At 40.9% G+C, this 19773-nt stretch overlaps 2 protein-coding genes across 4 annotated transcripts; one reads left to right on the top strand and one right to left on the bottom strand.

Annotated features, from left to right (window-relative positions):
- The first annotated feature begins 176 nt into the window (after positions 1-176).
- cep72 (centrosomal protein 72) lies at positions 177-5531 on the top strand. Of its 3 annotated transcripts, none has more exons than XR_012769806.1 (15): positions 201-276; positions 515-642; positions 1506-1698; positions 1794-1902; positions 2180-2331; positions 2435-2493; positions 2577-2619; positions 3045-3245; positions 3361-3542; positions 3636-3729; positions 3822-4000; positions 4086-4212; positions 4311-4422; positions 4569-4708; positions 5058-5531. XR_012769806.1 is itself a non-coding variant. In XM_075465384.1 (14 exons), exons 1-14 carry the CDS (start codon positions 201-203, stop codon positions 4633-4635), a joined length of 1722 nt encoding a protein of 573 aa, XP_075321499.1. In that variant the 5' UTR covers positions 177-200; the 3' UTR covers positions 4636-5531. The 3 variants fall into 3 exon arrangements, 1 of the variants encoding a protein (XP_075321499.1); XR_012769805.1 differs by having other exon boundaries at positions 4569-4719; XM_075465384.1 differs by having other exon boundaries at positions 177-276; positions 4569-5531.
- tppp (tubulin polymerization promoting protein) lies at positions 4798-18469 on the bottom strand. Its single transcript, XM_075465385.1, has 5 exons — positions 18217-18469; positions 12898-12978; positions 11989-12324; positions 8532-8685; positions 4798-7610 (listed from the first exon to the last, which is right to left on the bottom strand). The coding sequence occupies exons 2-5, from the start codon at positions 12909-12911 to the stop codon at positions 7401-7403; spliced, it is 714 nt and encodes a 237-aa protein (XP_075321500.1). The 5' UTR covers positions 12912-12978; positions 18217-18469; the 3' UTR covers positions 4798-7400.
- Between the last annotated feature and the right edge of the window lie 1304 nt (positions 18470-19773).

Below are 19773 nucleotides of genomic sequence, written 5' to 3'. Positions count from 1 at the left end.
GGACATAGAAGTAAAGAAATTGATGGATGTATAGCATTTTCGTTTTTATTTTTTTATGGGGAATTATAATGCTACTGTTGATCTACATTTTCGTTTTCGGATTTACATTACCGCTCATGCTGTAACCCTTTTGTGCTCCAACAAAGTGGATGTTTCGCTTTTTTTCAAGATTACCTGAAGGCATCACAAGTTCGAAAAGTATGGCGGCGGAGTGTTTAACAATACTAACAGAGCAATGGATACGTGACAGATTACAGTTAAAACATCCGTGTCTCGGTAAGGTTATCTCACATGAAATACCAACGTTGCACTAGAGTAAGTATCAGCAAACTTCAGGGATAAAGAGGCTACGTTTAGTTTTCTATAAGAGAAAGCTATTTCGGTTTTCTCAGGCCTCAGCGTTAGCTAACCAGACCTGACGTAGCATCAACTGTCACTGCTCGAAAAGCGCAGCACCAGAGGCAAGTAGTACAGCACATTGTTTCTAATAATCAAGTTTATGCCTTTGTAACAGGTGACGTCCGGTCGTTGAGCCTCCCGGGGACGTATGAGGAGAAGATAAGACATTTGGGAAACGCTTTGACTAACTTTGTCCGTCTGAAGTCTCTGGATCTCTCCTACAATGCGCTCGTCTCTGTGGAGGTTTGTTCCACCGAATATCGTGTTTAAAACGTGCCTGTGTGAAGTATTGAAAAAACAAAAAAACAAACACCTCATTTCGAGTTTGTTTCATCCTCATACAGTGCATGTTTTGTTTTGCCGCAGTGTCATTTCATTGAATGGAAACGTGTCTCTGGCATCAGTTTATACATAGTTGTTTTGACATCGCGGCCCTTGTGCTATTTGGCGTTTAAAGAAGTTGTTGTCTTGTCAGCACATACCTGATCTGGTCCATCTTAATCTTTTGCAGTTCACGATATCAGTGTATGACAACCTTTGTCTCACTAACACACACTCAACCAACATACATTTTTCACACTTAAGTTATAGTTGTCAGTGGCATTAAGCACGTTTACATGGCACCAGATTAGAAGAATCCACCTTCTCTAAACTGGACTAATGCACCAAGATAATCAAATCAGTCCTGCATGTATACAATCAGATACACACTTAAATGGGCGTAGGTGCTCTGTGCATGGCTCAGTGTTCCATCTTTTTGCTATAAAAACACGCAAGCATGATTTTATAACGTAGCGCCTTCTGACAAAATCACCATTCAAATAACTTGAAGACATCTGTTTAGTGAGTTCAGCTATACTTACACTATACTTACATGTACAATGATCTCCCACAGAGAAAGTAAGAAGTGGCTGAATGTCATGCTTCGCCATGCCAGACATACTTCAGTCAGTTGCTTGAGTCCCGCTCGTGTCTAAAGGACAGTTGTCTAGTGAAACGAGCCCGTCGAGCTGTAACCATAGCTTGATTCAACTGTGTCTAACAGTGCTGATTGTTTGATAAATGCTGCTCGACTCCAGCTTAAAGTGCTAATGGTTTCTTCCCAGGGGGTGCGACACTTGAAAATGTTGGAGAAGGTGATCCTCTACTATAACTGCATACCTTCACTTGAAGAGGTGAAAGTGCTCTTTGAGCTTCCAGTTTTGAAAGAGCTCGACCTCAGGCTCAACCCTCTGACCAAAAGCTTCCCACACTACCGCCCTTATGTGGTGCACGCCGTGCCCAGCCTGCGAAAACTAGGTAAGATCTGAAAGCCGTGATCACATGTACATCTCCGGTCAGATTTCTAGATTAAACAAATGCTCTTTTTTTTTTTTTTTTTTTTTGCTTTTCAGATGGATGCTCAGTCAGAGACACAGAGCGCAAAGCTGCCATAGTGCAGTTCTCCTCTGACCTTCCTCCTGAGCAGAAGACCTCCTCTCTGAAACTGGCTGAAGATCAAAGGTACACTGAACATGAAACCCCCAACTTACATGAGTTCAGCTCATTCTGTTTGATGGAAAGCACCCAGTGAAGCTCCGGGGTCAGATGTGTGTGCCCTTTTCCACACATGAGTTGGTATTTATAAAATGACAAATGTGTGCACATCTCAAATATTGAAAACCAGACACAGTTCTTTAGAAACCTGCTAGAAAAAAAAATTGCACAAAACTGTAAAATGTGACTCATTGCTGCTGTTTCCTTGAGTTGCATCTTTGCGTGTCTTGCTTGTGGTTGCCAGAAGCAGTGATCGAAGGCTGGCTTTAGTCGACCGCTTGACCAAGCGGCTTTCGCTCCCGACTGACAGTCAGGATATTGTGTTAAACTTTGTTGCGACAAATCACGGAGGTCAAAGTGAAACCATCTCTGACACTAATCACAAGGAGGCAACGGGTAAGATGTCAAAGTCAAAAAGTTGGTTCTGAAATCAAAACCAAACCAGCTGAGTTTCTCTTTCTCTCTGAACTTCTTTCAAAATTTCCAACATCTGTTTCAGAACCTAGGGAGAAAGATTCAGAAGATTATACAGAATGGAGGAGTTCAACTCCAAAACAGGCGAGTCTTTATTTCTGTCCATGTCTGACACTGTTATTTGTAGCGTATTTACATTACTGAACCAGCAGTGCTTTGATTTGTAGGAATCTGCCAAATCCATCCTCAGGTATCCCCACGCTAAGAATGGTAAGTGTACACTTTTCTCTGGAATCCATTAGACATGTAGAGTTATAAATATGTGTGTCAGTGGTTTGTTGGGATGACACGGCTCATAATATTATGAGTTTTATTCTATTATGAATATTATACAGCTGATATTACAGGAGCAAGAATTGTTTCAGTGGTAATTTTCTTTCTACTTCTGCAGTAAAAATCACAATCCATCAACAATGCATTAAAGATTTGAAAAAATTGGTCATCAAAAATTGTTTTATTTATTTATTACAGTTTGGTGCCTAAAATGGATTTAATCGTAAATGTGGCTGTGTTGTGCCCAAGTGAGTGAATACCACTAGGGGGCGACAGAAGCCAAGTCCTTTTTATTTTTTTAACACTGTTTATGGAAGGTCAGTTATAATCAGTTCTCTTTTGTGTTATCTATCACTTTCCAGATAACACTGAGTCCAAAGGGCGGCAAATTAATGAACCACCTCATACAAGCAGCTCTGCCTCATCTAAAGTGGCTGAAAGACCAAAAGTGTCGTTTGGCCCTTATATAGAGAAACACAGACCTGTTACTGGAAAACAAAAGCACAAGGACCTCCCCAAACAAAGCAGACATGAAGCCAAGGGGCATTTTACTCCAAATCCTGGTGAGAATCGAATCCCTGTGTTTAACAAGCTCCTTGTTTGGATTCTTTACGCTGATCCATAAATGCTAAAATTCACCTTCATTGCACGTAAGTGTGTTCACAATATGTTTTCCAGATCAAAGTCACCATCATGGCTCTTCATTTATTAATATCCGGCCTCCCAGTCCACTACGCCCTGGTTTGAATCTGTCTGATCCCTCTAACCCCATCTTACATCCGGCAAGACTCACCTACTCAAGCTTCAACAGGACAGAAGGGGGCACCTGCCTGCAGCCGCAGGGCGAAAAGAAAAAAAAGGTTGGTGCTTCATTCAGTCCTAAATTTTACTCTTAATCAGGAACTTATTTAAGGTTCTGTCTCATATAAACTTACACCGACTCTCCTTCTCAGGGTGGTTATAGGAAACCCCTGGAGATGCTCCTCAACCTAGTGGACAAACACTGGAGGGGAGAGAGGTCTCTGCATCATAACAACAACTTCCTGTGTGAGTTGGGGTTTGTTTTGGGGAATGTGGTGTCTGATTTCAAGATACTGAGATGATGAATAGCTTCTCATCTCTTCTATTTTTGGCTGTAGCTCAGGCAGTTCAGATCCTCTCTATGATGGAGAGCGATATTTCCAGTCGGGAGGCCGAGGTCAGGACCTTAAGACAGGATGTTGACGCTCTTAACCTTCAAGCCATTGCACGAGAGGAAGAACACAAAGTCGAAACTCAGAATCTCTCTGCTCAGCTAGAGGAAGCTCGCAAAGCATTAGTAAGTTCACTCAAGGCTCGGGAGCAGAGTTTAGCTTTAGGAGAGCATGCTAGTTCTGATCACTGTTGCCCTGTGTTTAACACAGGGCAAGCTAAATGAGCAGCTGAGGATCGTCTTAGAAGAGAATGTTGCTCTGCAGAAACAGCTCATCAAGTTAGAACGTCAATATCTCAAGTCTATGATGAAAAGCTCGCCCATTAGTCAGATCAGAGGTGGGTGAACTTGCCTTTGGGAGATGTGTAGAAGTGAACATTATTGCTCTGAATGGTTTTACCGCTAACTATACTCCTTTGTATTTGGCCGTCCTTAGAGGCTCAGACAGAAGTGGAGGAACTGAAGAAAGAGATCGAGGGGCTGAGAAAGAAGGTGCAAGAGGCTGAGAAGGTCCAGGAACTCTCAAATATGCTGCAAGAAAGTCACAGGCAAGAAAATACTGCAGACTCTGTACTCACTCTTGGATCTGCTGCGTATTCACACCCACGCTGTGGGTACAGTGATGCAATCTTGTATCTAAATCAGCCGGCATGTTGGTTGTTTACATGATTTGTGTGTTGTGTATGTGCTTCAGGTCCCTGGTGGCCACCAACGAGCGCTTGCTAGCCGAGCTGAAGGAAAGCGGCGAACATAAAGACTAAATATGAGTGAAGTGATGCGCGCAGGGATGACAATTTCACAGCAAGACTATGCCAAGCATCGAGTTAGCACAAGGTCCAGCAGTGGTAGAGGTTTTCAATTAATTTTTTTTAACTTTATTTATATCACTACAGTGTACAATGTTGATAATAATTAATGATATTGCTTACATTTTGTGCGCCCTTTTTTTTTTTTTTTGATGAAGTGTTTCTTATTTTAAAAGAATATGCATGGAGTGTCTTCTTGATGTAAACAGTAACAGGGAAAAGTAATTCATTCAGGAGACTTTGTGTATGAGCGAGTGTCAGAGTTGTTATGTTAACAAAGGATTTTAGGGAGGAAAATGAGAAAGTCATTGTGTGTTTCCTGGATCTCTAGCAACATTGTGTCTCTCTTTTTTCATTTTTTTTTTTTTTTTTTTTAGGTCAGTTGCGTCTCCATCTGCTTTGTACACTTCAGTGAAATGAACGCACCGAGACTGCAGCTGCACTGTGACTTTATTTATACGTCAGCCTCGGGGTTGGCGGAGCTGCTCGCACACACTCTGCTCTTTCAAGCCCCCGATACAAGACTTGGCTAACCAGCTTTGAATTTGTTTGCCACAAGAACTGAATGTAGCTTTTTTTTGCTTTTATCTGAATGTTACAGGTCACCGGTCGGTGCTAAAGCTACACTGTGCCCCTGAAAGAAGAATATAAGACATGTTTGACTTTTGACACCTACTCAGCAGAGGCTCTGGGATGATTATTTAATTTTATTTCCAATAATGCACTATAAATCATGAACACACTTTAAGAAGTCTTGAGAACAAGAACAAAAGAAGCCACTGCATGCACTGGGGCACAATAGTACATTAAGGGTTATTTAAGACATTTAAAAAAAAAAAAAAAAAAAAGAACAACAGTATTGTTCATCCACATTAAAGGTGCACAGTATTTGGCATGAAGCACACAAAACATACTCTAGCTACCGCAGCAGACAGAAACGAACACTGAGCTGCTAGTTTTGAACTTGATGCACGATTCTTCATCAGCTGAGGCTATAACAGGTAGTGTGTTTAACGCAGTTGAACTGTCACCTTGGAAAAATATTCTACAAAAGTATATTGTTTGCAGATTTCCCTTTTATCTGGTGTCGCATGTAAGTAAACATTAAAACCCTGCTTTTGTCAGTTAAATCTGGGCCGTAGATGACAGTGCCACACACGAAAAGGTACAAACGAATGGAAGAGCATGAGAGGATACCTCACTTTGTACATGTACAAGTTGATACATATTGATTTCAGGCAATACAAGATGTGATATAATCCCACGATTTTGTTACATGGTATTTTTTTTTTTTCGTTAGCAGGAAAACTGTAAATCTGTCCAGTAGTCTGTCCTCACATCAGGCACAGCAGTTACGGAAAGATGGACAAGCTGTCCTATATGCTTCTGAATCAAATGCAGTATACATCACATGCACAAAGTACAGCAATACAGAAAAACTAAAAGCATGAAGCCAGAGTCTTAAATTAATGCTATGTGGCTTAAACTTTTTAGAATATATACACAATCTTACCACAAATATATTAGAACTACGGCGTATAAATCTGATGAGGAAATAAAATCAGTAAAATGTTAAAAATACAATCTTGTACAACTGAATTAATCTACTGTGGTTAGTCTTTCGTCTGAATTCACTAATTAATTACTCAAAATCCTTTTAAAGCGGTTTGCATTGTGTAGAACGGGATACTAAAGGGTCTGGAGGAACAATAAAAATGTGCACAGGAGGACTTTGTTCGTTGTCTTCTGGGTAATAAAAACGATACACGACGGAAAGATTTTAACACAAGCCGACACATATTTTCTTGCAACGAGCCTGTATGGAAGCCCTGAGAGGAAAGTTAGAAAATAGGATGAAAGTTTCTTATTTTTTTTCACCAGTGAAAACGGGACAATTGGACCCAAGCAACTCGTGTTTTTAATGGAAATTACAATTATTATTTTTTGTGAGGTTACCAAAAAAATAAATAAAAGGAAGTTTAAAAAAATTACTTTTCCAAATCATAAATGAAGGAAAGAAGGCAATTTAGATCATGTTCAGGAAATTAGTTTCCTTTGGCTTTAACTGGCGTCTTAGGGCTTCCGTACCGATGACCGTGTGGGCTTGGAATCATTTAAAAAAACTTTAACAGTACATTTTCTAAAGACAACAGCTGACCAGTGCAGAGAGCAAACCATAATGAAGAATGAAATCGAGGACGAAAGTTTTCAAAACAAAGAACCACCAATAAAGTCTGTATCAAAAATGTGTGCCAATCATCTTAGAACTGATAAACTAATCCCTTTTTTTTTTTTTTTTTTTCAGCTAAATATGGTCGTAGAAACATCTCCATTAAAAAGTGCAATGCTGTTAATTCATCAAACCACCTCTGCTTTTCTTGGCGCGTTGTTCGTTGTGCACGATAAATATAAGGCCCTATCATAACAGAGTTTCAATATTCATGGCATAGCAGTTTTTCTCATTTGTTCTCTTCAGTGTTTGGCAGTAACTTGCTATCAGATAGGAATGTACCAGCTGGTGATGACTTTGTAAAAATAGATGTAAACAGTTTTCCAGTTCTCACACAAAGAGAGGAACTTAAAAACATCTCTCCCTCTCACACGCACACACACACAACATACATGGGCGGGAAAATATAAGAAATCCTATTTTGTGCTTTCTAAGAGTATTCTTTTGATAGAAACTGTTGATGAAAATGTTTATTTCCTCATCTTCGCCCTTACATGGGTCTACCGTCGGTGGGTTTGGTCACCTTTTTCTCATATGTCCCTCGATGTTTGTACCCGGAGACATATCCAGAAGTGTCAACCATGTCTACTCGCCCGGCCTTCCCTTTTCCGCGGCCCGTCTCATCAAAGCGCTCCTTGTGCGATCCTGTAAACTTGGTGGTGTCTGTCAGACGACTCACTGTTGGTGAGGCCACTGCTCTCTGTCAGGAAGTTTGCAAAAACATTTGAGTTGTAACTGTGATCGCTGGTAATGGCCCTGTCACACTGTTGCGTATGAGAGAAACATATGAGTTGCGTATGAAAATTATCACTCATACGCTGGTATACGCTGACATACGCCAGGGGAACGTTAGGCATAGGTTGTATACGTTTCAAGCACGCTGGCATACGTTGACATTCGCTGAGGCAGAAATAAATTTTTGAACATGCTCAAAACTTTTGTGCGTATGGTTAATACGCTAAGCATACGCTAGGCATACGCTGAATACGCTAGAGGTACGATATAGGTACGTTACTGATAGGTCGAGAACGCTGGACATAAATTGCCATATGTTGCCATGAAGGTATACCGTACAGCTAGCGTATTTATAACCTCCGCCCGTCTGCCGCCTCCACCTCCGCCAGACGGGCAGAGATGGAGGCGGCAGGCAACCGACGATTCACGGGAGCGGTCAGGAGGAGGAGTTGGGGATCTTGATCGCTCAGAAGCATGTAACTCATCAGCCGCAGGTGCATCAGGCATTTCAGCAGGTTTGGGTGAGAATGATTCTTGTGTTTTTTTTGCCTTTTCCTCGGCCCGGGGCCCGGGCAAACGACGATTGCTTCTTGGGAGGCATGATCGAGATGAATGTCTCGAGAGATGTTGATAGCGCGTCGTCTACTGCAATAATGGAGCAATGTGGAAAGGCTGCTGATATAGGCGCGTTGAAACGTACGCTGGGCATGCGCAGTTCATATGCTACTCATACGCTAGTCATTCTTTATTTTCAAGGACTTTTCGTGCGTATGAAAATTATATTATTAATTTTCATACGCAACTCATACGCTTCTCTCATACGCAACAGTGTGACAGGGCCATAATAGAGACATGAATCTTGCGAATCACACGATTCAGATCTTACTGTGACTCCTGCGATGACTGGCGCCTTCCCTTCTATAAGCTGGAAGACCTCGGCCTCGGCCTCGTCCCCGGTCTTCTCTTTATATTTCTTCCTGGCCAGCTCTCCAAGTGCAGCCTTGAATTCATCAAATGTGATGGTGCGAGAGGATTTCTTCCTGAAATGTAGGAGGGAAAGGAGCCTTTAGTGTGGGATAAGATTTGACACACTTCAGAGCCTAAAAACCTCAAAAGATATATCTGTCTAACTGTTTCTCCAGAGACAATAACACAGTTTTAAAGTTTGTTTTTATCAGTAGGCTTCTTGGAAAAGTCTAAAATACAATAAGAATCTAAGAACAATGAAGGAATTTTCACTGATTAGATCACATCTTTCAGTCTTGAAAGACTGATGTTTTTCAGTACATAAACACCAGAACATCAGTGTCTTTGATTCTAGTTGTCACTTAAACTTGAAGAATTCAACCAAGTACCTCTGAGGGTGTTATAGTCAATAATCGAGTCAAACTGTTTTAAGCAGTTTAATTACTACAGCGCAGATCATCATCGGTCCTCCTCTGTTTCAGAGTGCTCCAGTTGTTTAACTGGCCTTTTGCCCGTTTCACTTCCATGTTAAAAGTGCTTAGTAACACAAACACAAACAGCCATTGCTGTGGTGATAAATCCCTCAAACAACAGCCTATAAAGCCTACAGTCTCCCCAGGCAACTTGCTGCCATAGCAACGAGCTACAGCAAACATGAGATGTTTGGGTTTATTATCAATTTGACTCGTTCAGTGACCGGTTTTGTTTGGGCAATCCATCAGAGGTGAACATTTGAGAGCTCTATTCCTCTGCGTCTGTTCCATGCTGTCTATTGTCAGAGGAGGAACTCGACTTTCGGCTGCTGCTTCTGTCCAAGGAAGATAACTGAGTCTAGTCTGTAGATGACATGCTCAGTTCTCCGAAGCTTACAAAAGGTTTAGCTGAGGAAATGAGCGACAAATCAGATGCTATGGGGGTGGTGATAGGTTTGAAAAGGACCAAGGTTAGAGGGGGAGTATAACTTACTTTAGTAGCGTGTTAGTGAACCATCTGTGGTATATGATCCACATGGAGCTGAGTGGGTTTCATGCAAAAACATGATCATGCTCACCAGTGTAGAATACACCAAAGTCTGGGAAACAATATGTCGACACTAATTAATGAATCCAAATCCGTAGCTTATGTGGTGTTGTTCTGGCTGCGAGCAGGCAGATAGCACAGCAGAGACAGATCTCCAGACCCAGAATAAATACCGACTCATTCAGCCATGCTGTGATTAGCCAGTGCTCATTAAGATGTTTAATTTTTCGTGTGCAAGCAAGAAGCTTTGACACTGATTAAAAGGAAAGTGGTGATGTGCATCTCTGGCATGGCAGCCCTCCCCCTACTCAGTCATGCCCGGAGTTAGAAACTACATGAAGAAGGAGCCCCTCCCCCAGTACTGTAACTCTTTTTATTCTGTGGGTGGCTCCGAAGTGTATACACAGCGCATGCTTTGCTCAGATTTTACTGTGCTATCTTCTTTCAACATACTCCAGAGCTGTGGACCTCGTTGCAAATGCCTGCTGGACTATCTGGGGCCCTTTATTGAGTCTGCAGGACCTGCTTTACACACCCCATGACTTAATGTACACAACACTGCACAGATCCACCACGAAGAGCACGCATGAAAAGACAGAGAATGTGCTGTTTTTCCTTAAGCCGTTATAGGGATCACACTATGTTAGCAAATTTCTCAATCCTGCCCACCGGTAGAGCAGGATGTAAACAAGTCGTCTCTAAATTCTTATTTAAACAGAAATATAAACACTGATCACCATGCCAACAAGTGAAAGGTGTTTCTGCTGATGACTCAAAAAGCAAAGGCAGTTCTTTGGCTTAACAAGTGAAAGAACAGTCGGGAGAAGTAGCCTGTTAAGAAAGCTTGAAATTATAAATATAATGTCAATTATGTAGTTTGGGTCTCTGCAGCCTTTGAATTCACATCAATAGACTGTGAGTGGCCATACTAAGGTAAGCATGTTTGTAGCACACTGGCTGTTGTCCGTGTCCATTCATTGGCAACTCAACCATGGATTTCCACCCCAAACTGATGATTTTGTTTATTTCTCTTTTTATGGTGGAAGGTGAATTATATATGGATCCCAGGCAGAATTACTACACTTTAGGCAAAACAGAGTGTTTCTTTCTGTGTTCCTTTAATGAGATTTTGGGTCGTTTTTGCCTCCACAACATGTCTTCTATCACACTCGTGGAAAGAAGATATCTACAATGCAATGTTCCCTACACCTATATGCAATACAGTAAATAACTGTCTCAAAGCAAGTTATCAACAGGGAAATTTCATCTGGTATTATCCTAAATACTGTATTTTTATTTCCACGTTTTCCAACACAACAACTTTCCTGCATTTGAAAGGGATCACTTTAAGGCAAAAATAGTTATTGGCAGGTATTTCTGTGGAATTGGGCCTTTGATGACCGAGCAGAGGATGGAAAATCTATTAAATCGATGTAAAAATCCGAAGCTGACTTTTCCTATACCTTTTCTGCTCCTGCAGTAAGACATGATGATGAATGGTTTTCAGCCATACAGCCATTCTGGTGCTGTCATGCGGAATAATCCGTATTCAACAATAATCATTCAACAAGGATTAAAAAAAAATTCTAAGTAACTCTGTGCATGAATGAAATCTTCAAAATAACCATGCGATAAATCACAAAAGCCCACATTGTAAAAGCTCCGTCCGTTTTTACAACAGCTTTATTCTATCCTACTGCGTATAATTACATGCATCTTACTTACATTGTAGCAATCATTTTGAAATGCTCATTTTTTCAGAGGTGCACATTTTATGTACTCTCCATCTGTCAGGGTGATGACCTGAATAGTTTACAGACTCTTAGTGCACATATGCAGATGAAACGTTTTTCTCAGGTGGTCACATAACATGGAGGTGACAGCTTATTATTAAACTGTGCATTACAAAAATCAAGCAGTGCAGAGTCAGTGAAGCCTGAGGAAAGACTCATCTGAACCAAGTTAAGACTTAAAAGTAGAGCACGTTTTAAAATTACTCATGAAAACCGCTCTGCCTGTGTGCTTTGTTGGTTAACAAAGAGCCGCTTGTATTTGACTGTGTGCTAAAAGATTCATTTAACTTTTTGACCTCTACAGTAACAAATGAGAAACCGCCTTTCCCATTCACTTCCTTAAAAGCCTTTATCTTCATAGTTTGTTCCTGCGGTCTCAATTCTACCGTTAGTACAACACTTCTGTAGCCATTTGAGCACGCAACTCCATGTAGCAAATAGAGGAGCACTGTTATGAGATCCTGGCTACAACTGATAAGAAAAGACAACCGAATGCTAGAATTTTCTATTTATTTAATATGACACAGTTTGCTTTGTGCACAATAAGGTTGGTGCCTTTCTTACTTGACTTTGCTGAAGACGATGTCCACGTCAGTGAGGGTGATGTTCTTGCCGTCAATCACGGCGCAGTCTTTGCAGAGTTTGGACCAGTTCTTGCCGTGCATCTCCTTTCCGGTGGCGCGGGTGTCCCCGTGAATGGCAAAGCGTCGAAACGACTCCTCCAAAGCGGTCAACTCCACCGGCGTGGACGAGCCCACACCTCCATCGCTGGTTCCATTAGAATCAGTGGAAAGCCTTTTGGACGCTCGATCTTTAGACTGGTCACTATGGGGCCGTAAAGAGACAGAGCTAACGTTGGGGTGCTTGGCTGTCTGAACCTTAAAGTCGTCTATGCTGTCTCTGCAAGAGAAAAAAAAAATACAACATCATCTGGCCATCTGTGTGCTGTACAACGTGTTGATGGCAGTTTTCAGTTGCTGTGACATAATGTAAAGCCCACTACAGCCACTCTTTGAAAACAGATCATTGAATATTCAGACAGAAAAAAGCTCACTGATTTGATCAGAATCAAGTCATTTAAAAGAAAACATAATCACAGCCTACACCTGGATACCAGAAAGGAAGAGGAAGATTTTTAACAGAAATATGTCTGATGTAATCCCCTTCTGCATTACTTACATGTACAGCCTGAATTATGGCTTCAGGTCAAGACACAACTTGCTAATTTGCTTTTGGCAGCCTCTTTTTGTAAGGTAACTAACTATAGAGCAGGCAAGCTCAGCTGTGCTGCTGCACTCACAATTTCTGTAAATGGCCAGATGTCTTCTGTTTTCTGGCACAGAGGTGCAAATTATCAGTAGATTTCTGTGGAACTCATATGCACAAATATAAAGAAACAAAGGAGGAGAAGTGTTTTTGGGCAAACAAAATGTAAATTGGAGGCTCGAAAAGAAGATGACTTCTAAAACTTACTTCTGGTTTGCCATGGTTGAGCAGGAATTCGGTTCCCTCTGTGAAGTGCTGGGATTAGCTGACTTATGTTTTCTCTTTGTGCTGTGGAAAAGATAAGAATGGAGGTGAGTAATGTGAGAGCAGAGCACGTGTCTGTAAAGATGCGAATGCCAAATAAGGGAATAGAAGAGATAAGAATCAAATTAGAGGAGATAATACAGCTTTACTTCGAAAGCACAATATTACACAGGTCATTCTCACGACTAATGCTGCAAATGCGTGCTTCTAGGTGATACAAATTCACACAATTTTGATAAACACTTTAAATGTCTTTCAAATGATTTTATATTATTACTTTTAGATTAGTGGCATCAGATAAATCGACTCCACCTTGTTATTAGGCTGTACTGTTTAATTAGTCTTTAAATAAAATCTTCCCACTGATAAGCACATTGTCAAATCCAATACATTACTGTACGGAGTTGCTCATATAAAATGCAGCTGATTGAATCTGAAAGCTTTAACGCCCTGAGATAAACAGTTGGTGCTATTAAAGGATAGCAGAGGAAGGGGCAAAAAATGGAAAACAACATGGACATAGCGATGGAAATATGACATTTATGATAGTTTAATGTAATCAGGCTGTCATGGAATAATTGTGACAAGCCTAATACAGTTTAATCATGCTCCATAATAAAAATAATTTAAAATGGCACAATGCCTAATCCAGAGAGATGTTCAGCAAAAACCTTTCAGAATTTACTGAATGAGACACAAGCAGCTTTTATAATCACTTCTTATCAGTAACACAATCACTAACGACACATTCTGGTATCCTGGTTTGTTAGGTGTGATTTATTGTCTCGTATTTGTATCTGACATGATTTCTCTATCTTGCTTTGGTTGACTTCATCCAGTCTGAGCACAGGGGGATTTCTCTCTAAACACCCCATCCTGATTTGCATCTATATATAAACAGCAGCAGCCTCACTCCTCCTCAAGTCAGCTTCAAATAATCATACTAAGTGGTAGTAAAAAAAAAAGGCAGTAAGTCATTCTTTTGTTTCTGTGAAGATAATGTAAATCTGCCTGCAGTATATTTGTAGTTATATATATCTATAATGAAACAATATTTGATGGATCTCTGCTCACCTTTCAGCTGTTCCCATACTCAGCTCAGCATCCTTAAAGAAAGCAACTGACACCCGATAGAATCTCTAAAATAGTTAGCCAAAAGTTGTACAAAAAAAAGAGATCAAAACAAGAAAACAGAAGTGTGATCTGTTGTTTAAACCATCCGTTCTAGCTAACAAAGTTTTAACAGCTCCCTCAAGTCGCCAATAAAGTGTTCACTCACCCCCAGTGGCAAAAGCCAAGGGTTTTGTTTCCACAACCCTGTGGCCAGCAATCACAAATGTGACCTCACTAAGTACAGTTGACACTTAAATACAAAAGTTCATGTTTTCCCATACAAAAGATTAACAGTGCATAAAGGCATTATAAAGAGGATGTCAATCCGTTGAGAGAAAAAAAAGAAGAGATTATTAATGTGTATGAATAATGGCATTCACTGCTATGAACACTGGGAACCCATTGTCCGATGCAAGTGGCGTCTCTGTGACCCATGCCCATTTCTTCACACATACACGCATGGTGACATCGCAGCGTACCACTATTGATGGCAGGGGTTTCTGTCATATGTCATCGAGGACTCGTGCCAAGACAATTGTGATGGAGTTATCGAGGTGGCTAAAGCCTAAATGTAATAGCAATGAAGTATATTGTAATCTATATGGCAAATCACTATGAGAGAGTACAGAAAGCAATTTCCATCATCAAAACATATATAATCTCTTGATATAAAACCACTGTGCTAAACTGTGAGGACTTGCCAAAAGAAAAACTAAAGTTATTTTAAGTGGAGTTCAGTAACATCCACAACTTGAATATTCATAAACATTAGGGGCAAAATCAACAATTTACAATAAAAGAGGATGGTTTAACCTCTGAAATGTTTTTTTTTAATTTCACCTTTGTAGTGTTTTACTGTTTGACTCTGCCATCCAGACTCTTGTTGCACATCATGCCTCTCTCTCTGTCCCCCACTCATTTCCTGTCTGTGTCCCTTATAACAGACAGGCTTATAATATTCAATAAAGATAAAATGCTCTTTACTTAAAAGTCCGGATCAGACAGAATAAGCCAGTTTGACAAGATATGTTTAGAAGACATAGGAACAAAGTTGCAAAGGTAATGTTTAACACTACTGAAGGCGATCCGGCAGGCAGGGCGTGTGGTGAAGAGAAAGGAAAAGTAGGATACAGGTGAGTGTGTCGACACGAAGGTAGCGAGATAATGGAGGGCAGTAAATGTGTGACTCAGAATCCTGAGATCAGTGGGAGGCAGTGACTGTGGTGGAGAACAGAGGAAATACGTTCTGTGTTCCCTTCAATCACATCTAGGGCCTTCCACCTGTTATTATTTTAAATACTGACACCAAGAGCAGAATGTGTTAATATGTTGAATCCTCTTTCAAATGTTCTGTTGTGGGACTAAAACAAGTATAACCATTTTACGCTCCCTCTGAATCATCATGTTCAATCAAGCAGTTTGACTACAATTTCAAGTTCAAGTTGCAGATTTACTGAGGTTTCATCATTGCTGACTTTACTTTCAGTGGGGATCCATGTCCTTTCAATAGAGTAGCTCCTCGCTGTGCGTTTTCCTTTGTGCTTCATTGACAACGGCTAAATCTATGAAAAACAAAGGAATCTTTTCATTCCCTCCTCCTACAATTCATTGCCAGTAGATTCAAGTGCCTGAGTCCTCAGTACAACAAGCCTCCTCCAGCCACATCATGATCAACGCATAAAAGAGAGGTCATTTGTACTGTACTCATGGTATGAACTCGGGATGGGATTAAAGTGAATGTGGCCGTCTGACAATACTCTTTCATTTGGCCCAATTTTTACTCTGATACACAAGGAAATTAGACCAACATAACCCTCGTTTCAGAATTGTTTTGCCTCGCGCTGCTTTTTTTCTGCTCCACTTTGCCACATACAAATGAGAAGCTATTTGGTTAAGAGCAGATCCCCAGAGACAAATCTATGACTGGATGACAGCACGCTTACATACGCTTGCCTTCTAGCGATGCAATGCACACGTGAGTGCTTTACCATAAATTGACCCATTTTAAACTGCATCTATTCATAGCGGCAGTGGACTGCCATGACTGCCTCGTCCTACTCATTCTGAAGGGGTGGAGAGAACGGGCAAGCTGAAATGCATAGCAACGGGAAAAGAAATTGCTGTTTAATTGTTAGTTTGGCAGATGGTGTTTATCTCATGAAATGATGTCATCTGTCGTCTGTGTGATGTGTGAGAGTTTGAGTGAGAGGACAGTCTACTCCTCCATAATGCCATCACGGTTAGTGGGCATGCGGAGATCCCATCTGCTTTCTATCAACTGAGATCCTCTCCAGGCAGCTGCTCTGGAATGTGACTGAATGTCAGTCAATCGTAAATCTAAAAAACTGAGACCATCATCAACACGTCAGTGAGACCCCCACGATCTTCTCAAAACTCATCCTTGTCTGGTATACAGTAGCAGTCAGGTGTGTCCACTCTTTTTACTGGTCCCGTAAATGTCTGCCAGCTTTTCCTTACTAGTGAATGGTTCATATACCTTTGAACAGCATCAGCCAAATAAGCAGCTTGTAATCAAAATTCTCATCACTTTCATGGCCCGTTACATACTAACTAGCCTCAGAGTCCCCAGTTTAAATCCAGTAACTCAGTGCTTTTCGTAGTTTACACCTTGTCTGTGTTTTGTCTTGTCATCATCTCAAGAGTAAAACGATTAAATAGAGGTTATATAACGAGAAACTACTTCACAGTTCCCTTTACAGCTGACAATAGTCATCAACAAGTTCTTAATTTATGGCCTCCAACAAAACGCCCAATGACACCTGTCTCATCATTATACATGGTCTATCTATTCAACCTCATGACCAGTTCCCGGTTTGATCCCAGTCCCCCGACTTCATTTTCCACACAGCACAAGACAGCATGACATCAGTATGTTGAGCCCCAGCTCTGAGGTCAGCACCACGCCGCCTCTGTCGGTCCTTGTCCACTTAGCCATTCAAACTGCTCTGTGACTCAAACATCTTGGCAGGCAGAGTGCTGTAGAGATGTTTTAAACAAGCTGCAGAAGTTATTGTTGGCAGCAGCATGCCGACAAATAGAGGTAGGCTATAAGAAATCCTACGGATTCTTATCAACCTCACATTTGGGAGGACTACATGATGCCAGGGACAGCAGAAGTCCCTCTGACATGACACAAATGCAAAAAGCCTGTTGGACCAGTGGCAGATAAGTTCTGAATACAGTAGAGTTTAAGTGTTTTGTGTTGAATAATCAAGACAACTCATTTAATGGAATGAGTCGACATGGAAATACGACCTAATGTCTCAGCTGAATAAGCAGAGAAATGAAATACATAATGGAAGCTACTCCAGTACGTTACAAGGACGTGAAAGTAATATCCTCCCTTTGGAATATGTATTCCAAAAAAGTATGGGTCAACAACAGGTAGTTTACCCCAAGAGCATTCCTTTTGTTCTGCTAAACTGACTGGAATTTGAGCATTGGCAAACAAAATAGAATAATTTACACTCTCAGGTTGATTGTTAATGACAGAGCCCACAGGCTCTTGGACTGGTGCAATGAAACCTTGAATGGTGAAATCTGGGAAAAACTCAGTGACTGTGTCTTTTTCTCAGGAATACAGGGCAGCAGAGCCACTCAGAGAAAAACAAAACACATTACCTTTTATGAGACAGACATGTGTCTTTAAAGGCTACTGTTCACAAAATAGCCTCTTTAACGTGAAAGATGTTTATAGGAGGACTCTTTGACATTCACCGAACTCGCATTAGAATGATAAACAGTGGACAAAAAGCTCATGTTTATATGACTGAATATGGCTGCAGCTGCTAGTGAATGCGGAGTGCCTGAGCGCGTTTCTTGAGCGAAACGTGTTACATAAACTTGCAAATGCCAGATGCACACAGAGCCCACGTGAGACGGCTGTCATTGTCAGCCCTTAATGCATGTATGCCAATGGAGAACACAGTGTAAAACACAGGTGTGAGAGAATCGTGCACGTCCTCGCGGCTTAAAAGGCGCCCTATGTTGCAAAGTCAGTTCAAAAACAGCCATGCACAACCATGCAAACAGCACCTCCGGGAATCAGCTGAATTTTCCATGCAGATCTGACACATGCCAAAACAAGCAACATTTCGATTCTTCTCGTAAAATAATAAGGCCCAGTACCGTTTTAATCGCCTGGTGACGTAATCCTTCGGCTCCTTGTGGATTTGACAAAAATCCTAATTGCACGGTGAGGGGCTTTTAGGTGTCTTTCCTCCCCGCTGCCTGCGCTCAAGTAGCTTCCCGACGGCTCAATCCCTAAGAGATGCTGAAGAGAAACCAGAATGCTGATTGGCTGGTGCCCTGCACGACGCACTGTTTTCTTCTTGTGTGGTTGTTGTTGTTGTAATCTGTGATGGTGCCACAATGGTGAGCGGAGCGCTGACAAGCAGGCAGTTTGTGTGCTGGAGGCGGAGATGGAGGATGTAAAAGACGTGGATGGTTTTGTCCGAGAGAAATTTACAGCTTTATTAATTAACAACCTCAAGAGGCTTAGAGGAAGGAAATGCGTGATATAGGGCACTGGCCACATACAGAAGCAATTATAAAAGTCCAAACGGATGTCGGCCTCTTGTCCAGGTTCAGGATTTCCTGAGGTCCTGATGGTGGGGTGGACTGTGGGTGGCCGCAAGGAACCGTCCTCAGGGACTACAATTTAACCCTCAATAATTTTTCCAGGAGTTGAATTAAATCAGTACAATTATTTCCCTCTTTCTCAGACCACATGCATTATGGTGTTACACAATCAGAGCAATAGATGGACATGGATGGACATTCTGTAATCTCTGGTGTCTTGCTGATGGCTCAACAGACCAAGTGTCAGCAGTCTCTTGGATGTGCAACTCCAATAGGCGAACATTCATTCAAAATAGGGATCATGATGAAAGCAGCCTGAACAGAGTGTAATCACTGGATGACAAAATAGTTTAGCTCAAACTGCTTCCATTGCACCACTGTGTGGCTGATTGTAGACTACAGGGAGCATACACACTGATCAAACAGTCTTTTTCAGCACCTTACAGTCAAATTGAGCTGTAACAGGTGCTCGGCAGCATATCTGAAATGATCGTAAACCACATACTTTTTGAAAAAGAGGACGCAAATACCTTATTAGGAACTATGTCTACATCTACAGTTTAATGGCTATTAAACTGTAACATTTTGTCCAAGTCAACTTTAATTAGACAGGAGGAAGAGTCCTGTAGGTGTAAAATCCTGAGGTTCAGATTAACACAGATACACAAATGCATAGTCATGGTGAGCTGCATTTTCTCTATCTTTTGTCATCAGACTCAAGCCTGCAGTATTTGATATTTCTTCTTTCATGTAAAGTTATTATAAAACTGAAGGATTTTTTTAAAATTAACTTTCAACTTTAGTTGTATCTTTCTAACATATATGTCATCTCTCAGTGAAGTACACCACATGCGAGCTGTGATGTATGTAAGAAAATAAATTACAAATCATAATATGAAAAATAAATGTGGGTTCTTTTCAGTTTCAGAGTCTCAGTAAAAAGAATTATATTAGATTTCTTTTCAGTAAAGGTACTAAATAAAAACGATATGGCTTTTAGTTACTAAATCCATTTAACCATAGTATATATAGTATATATTTAAAATAAGGATACTTTTTTTCTTGTCTCTCTCTATGTATTTTCAATATAAATATAATGCATTA

The sequence above is a fragment of the Odontesthes bonariensis genome, chromosome 5 (assembly GCF_027942865.1).
Source record: "Odontesthes bonariensis isolate fOdoBon6 chromosome 5, fOdoBon6.hap1, whole genome shotgun sequence".
NCBI lineage: Eukaryota > Metazoa > Chordata > Actinopteri > Atheriniformes > Atherinopsidae > Odontesthes > Odontesthes bonariensis.
The sequence above is the reverse complement of the archived record's forward strand: the minus strand, read 5'-3'. Positions and strand labels throughout refer to the sequence as shown.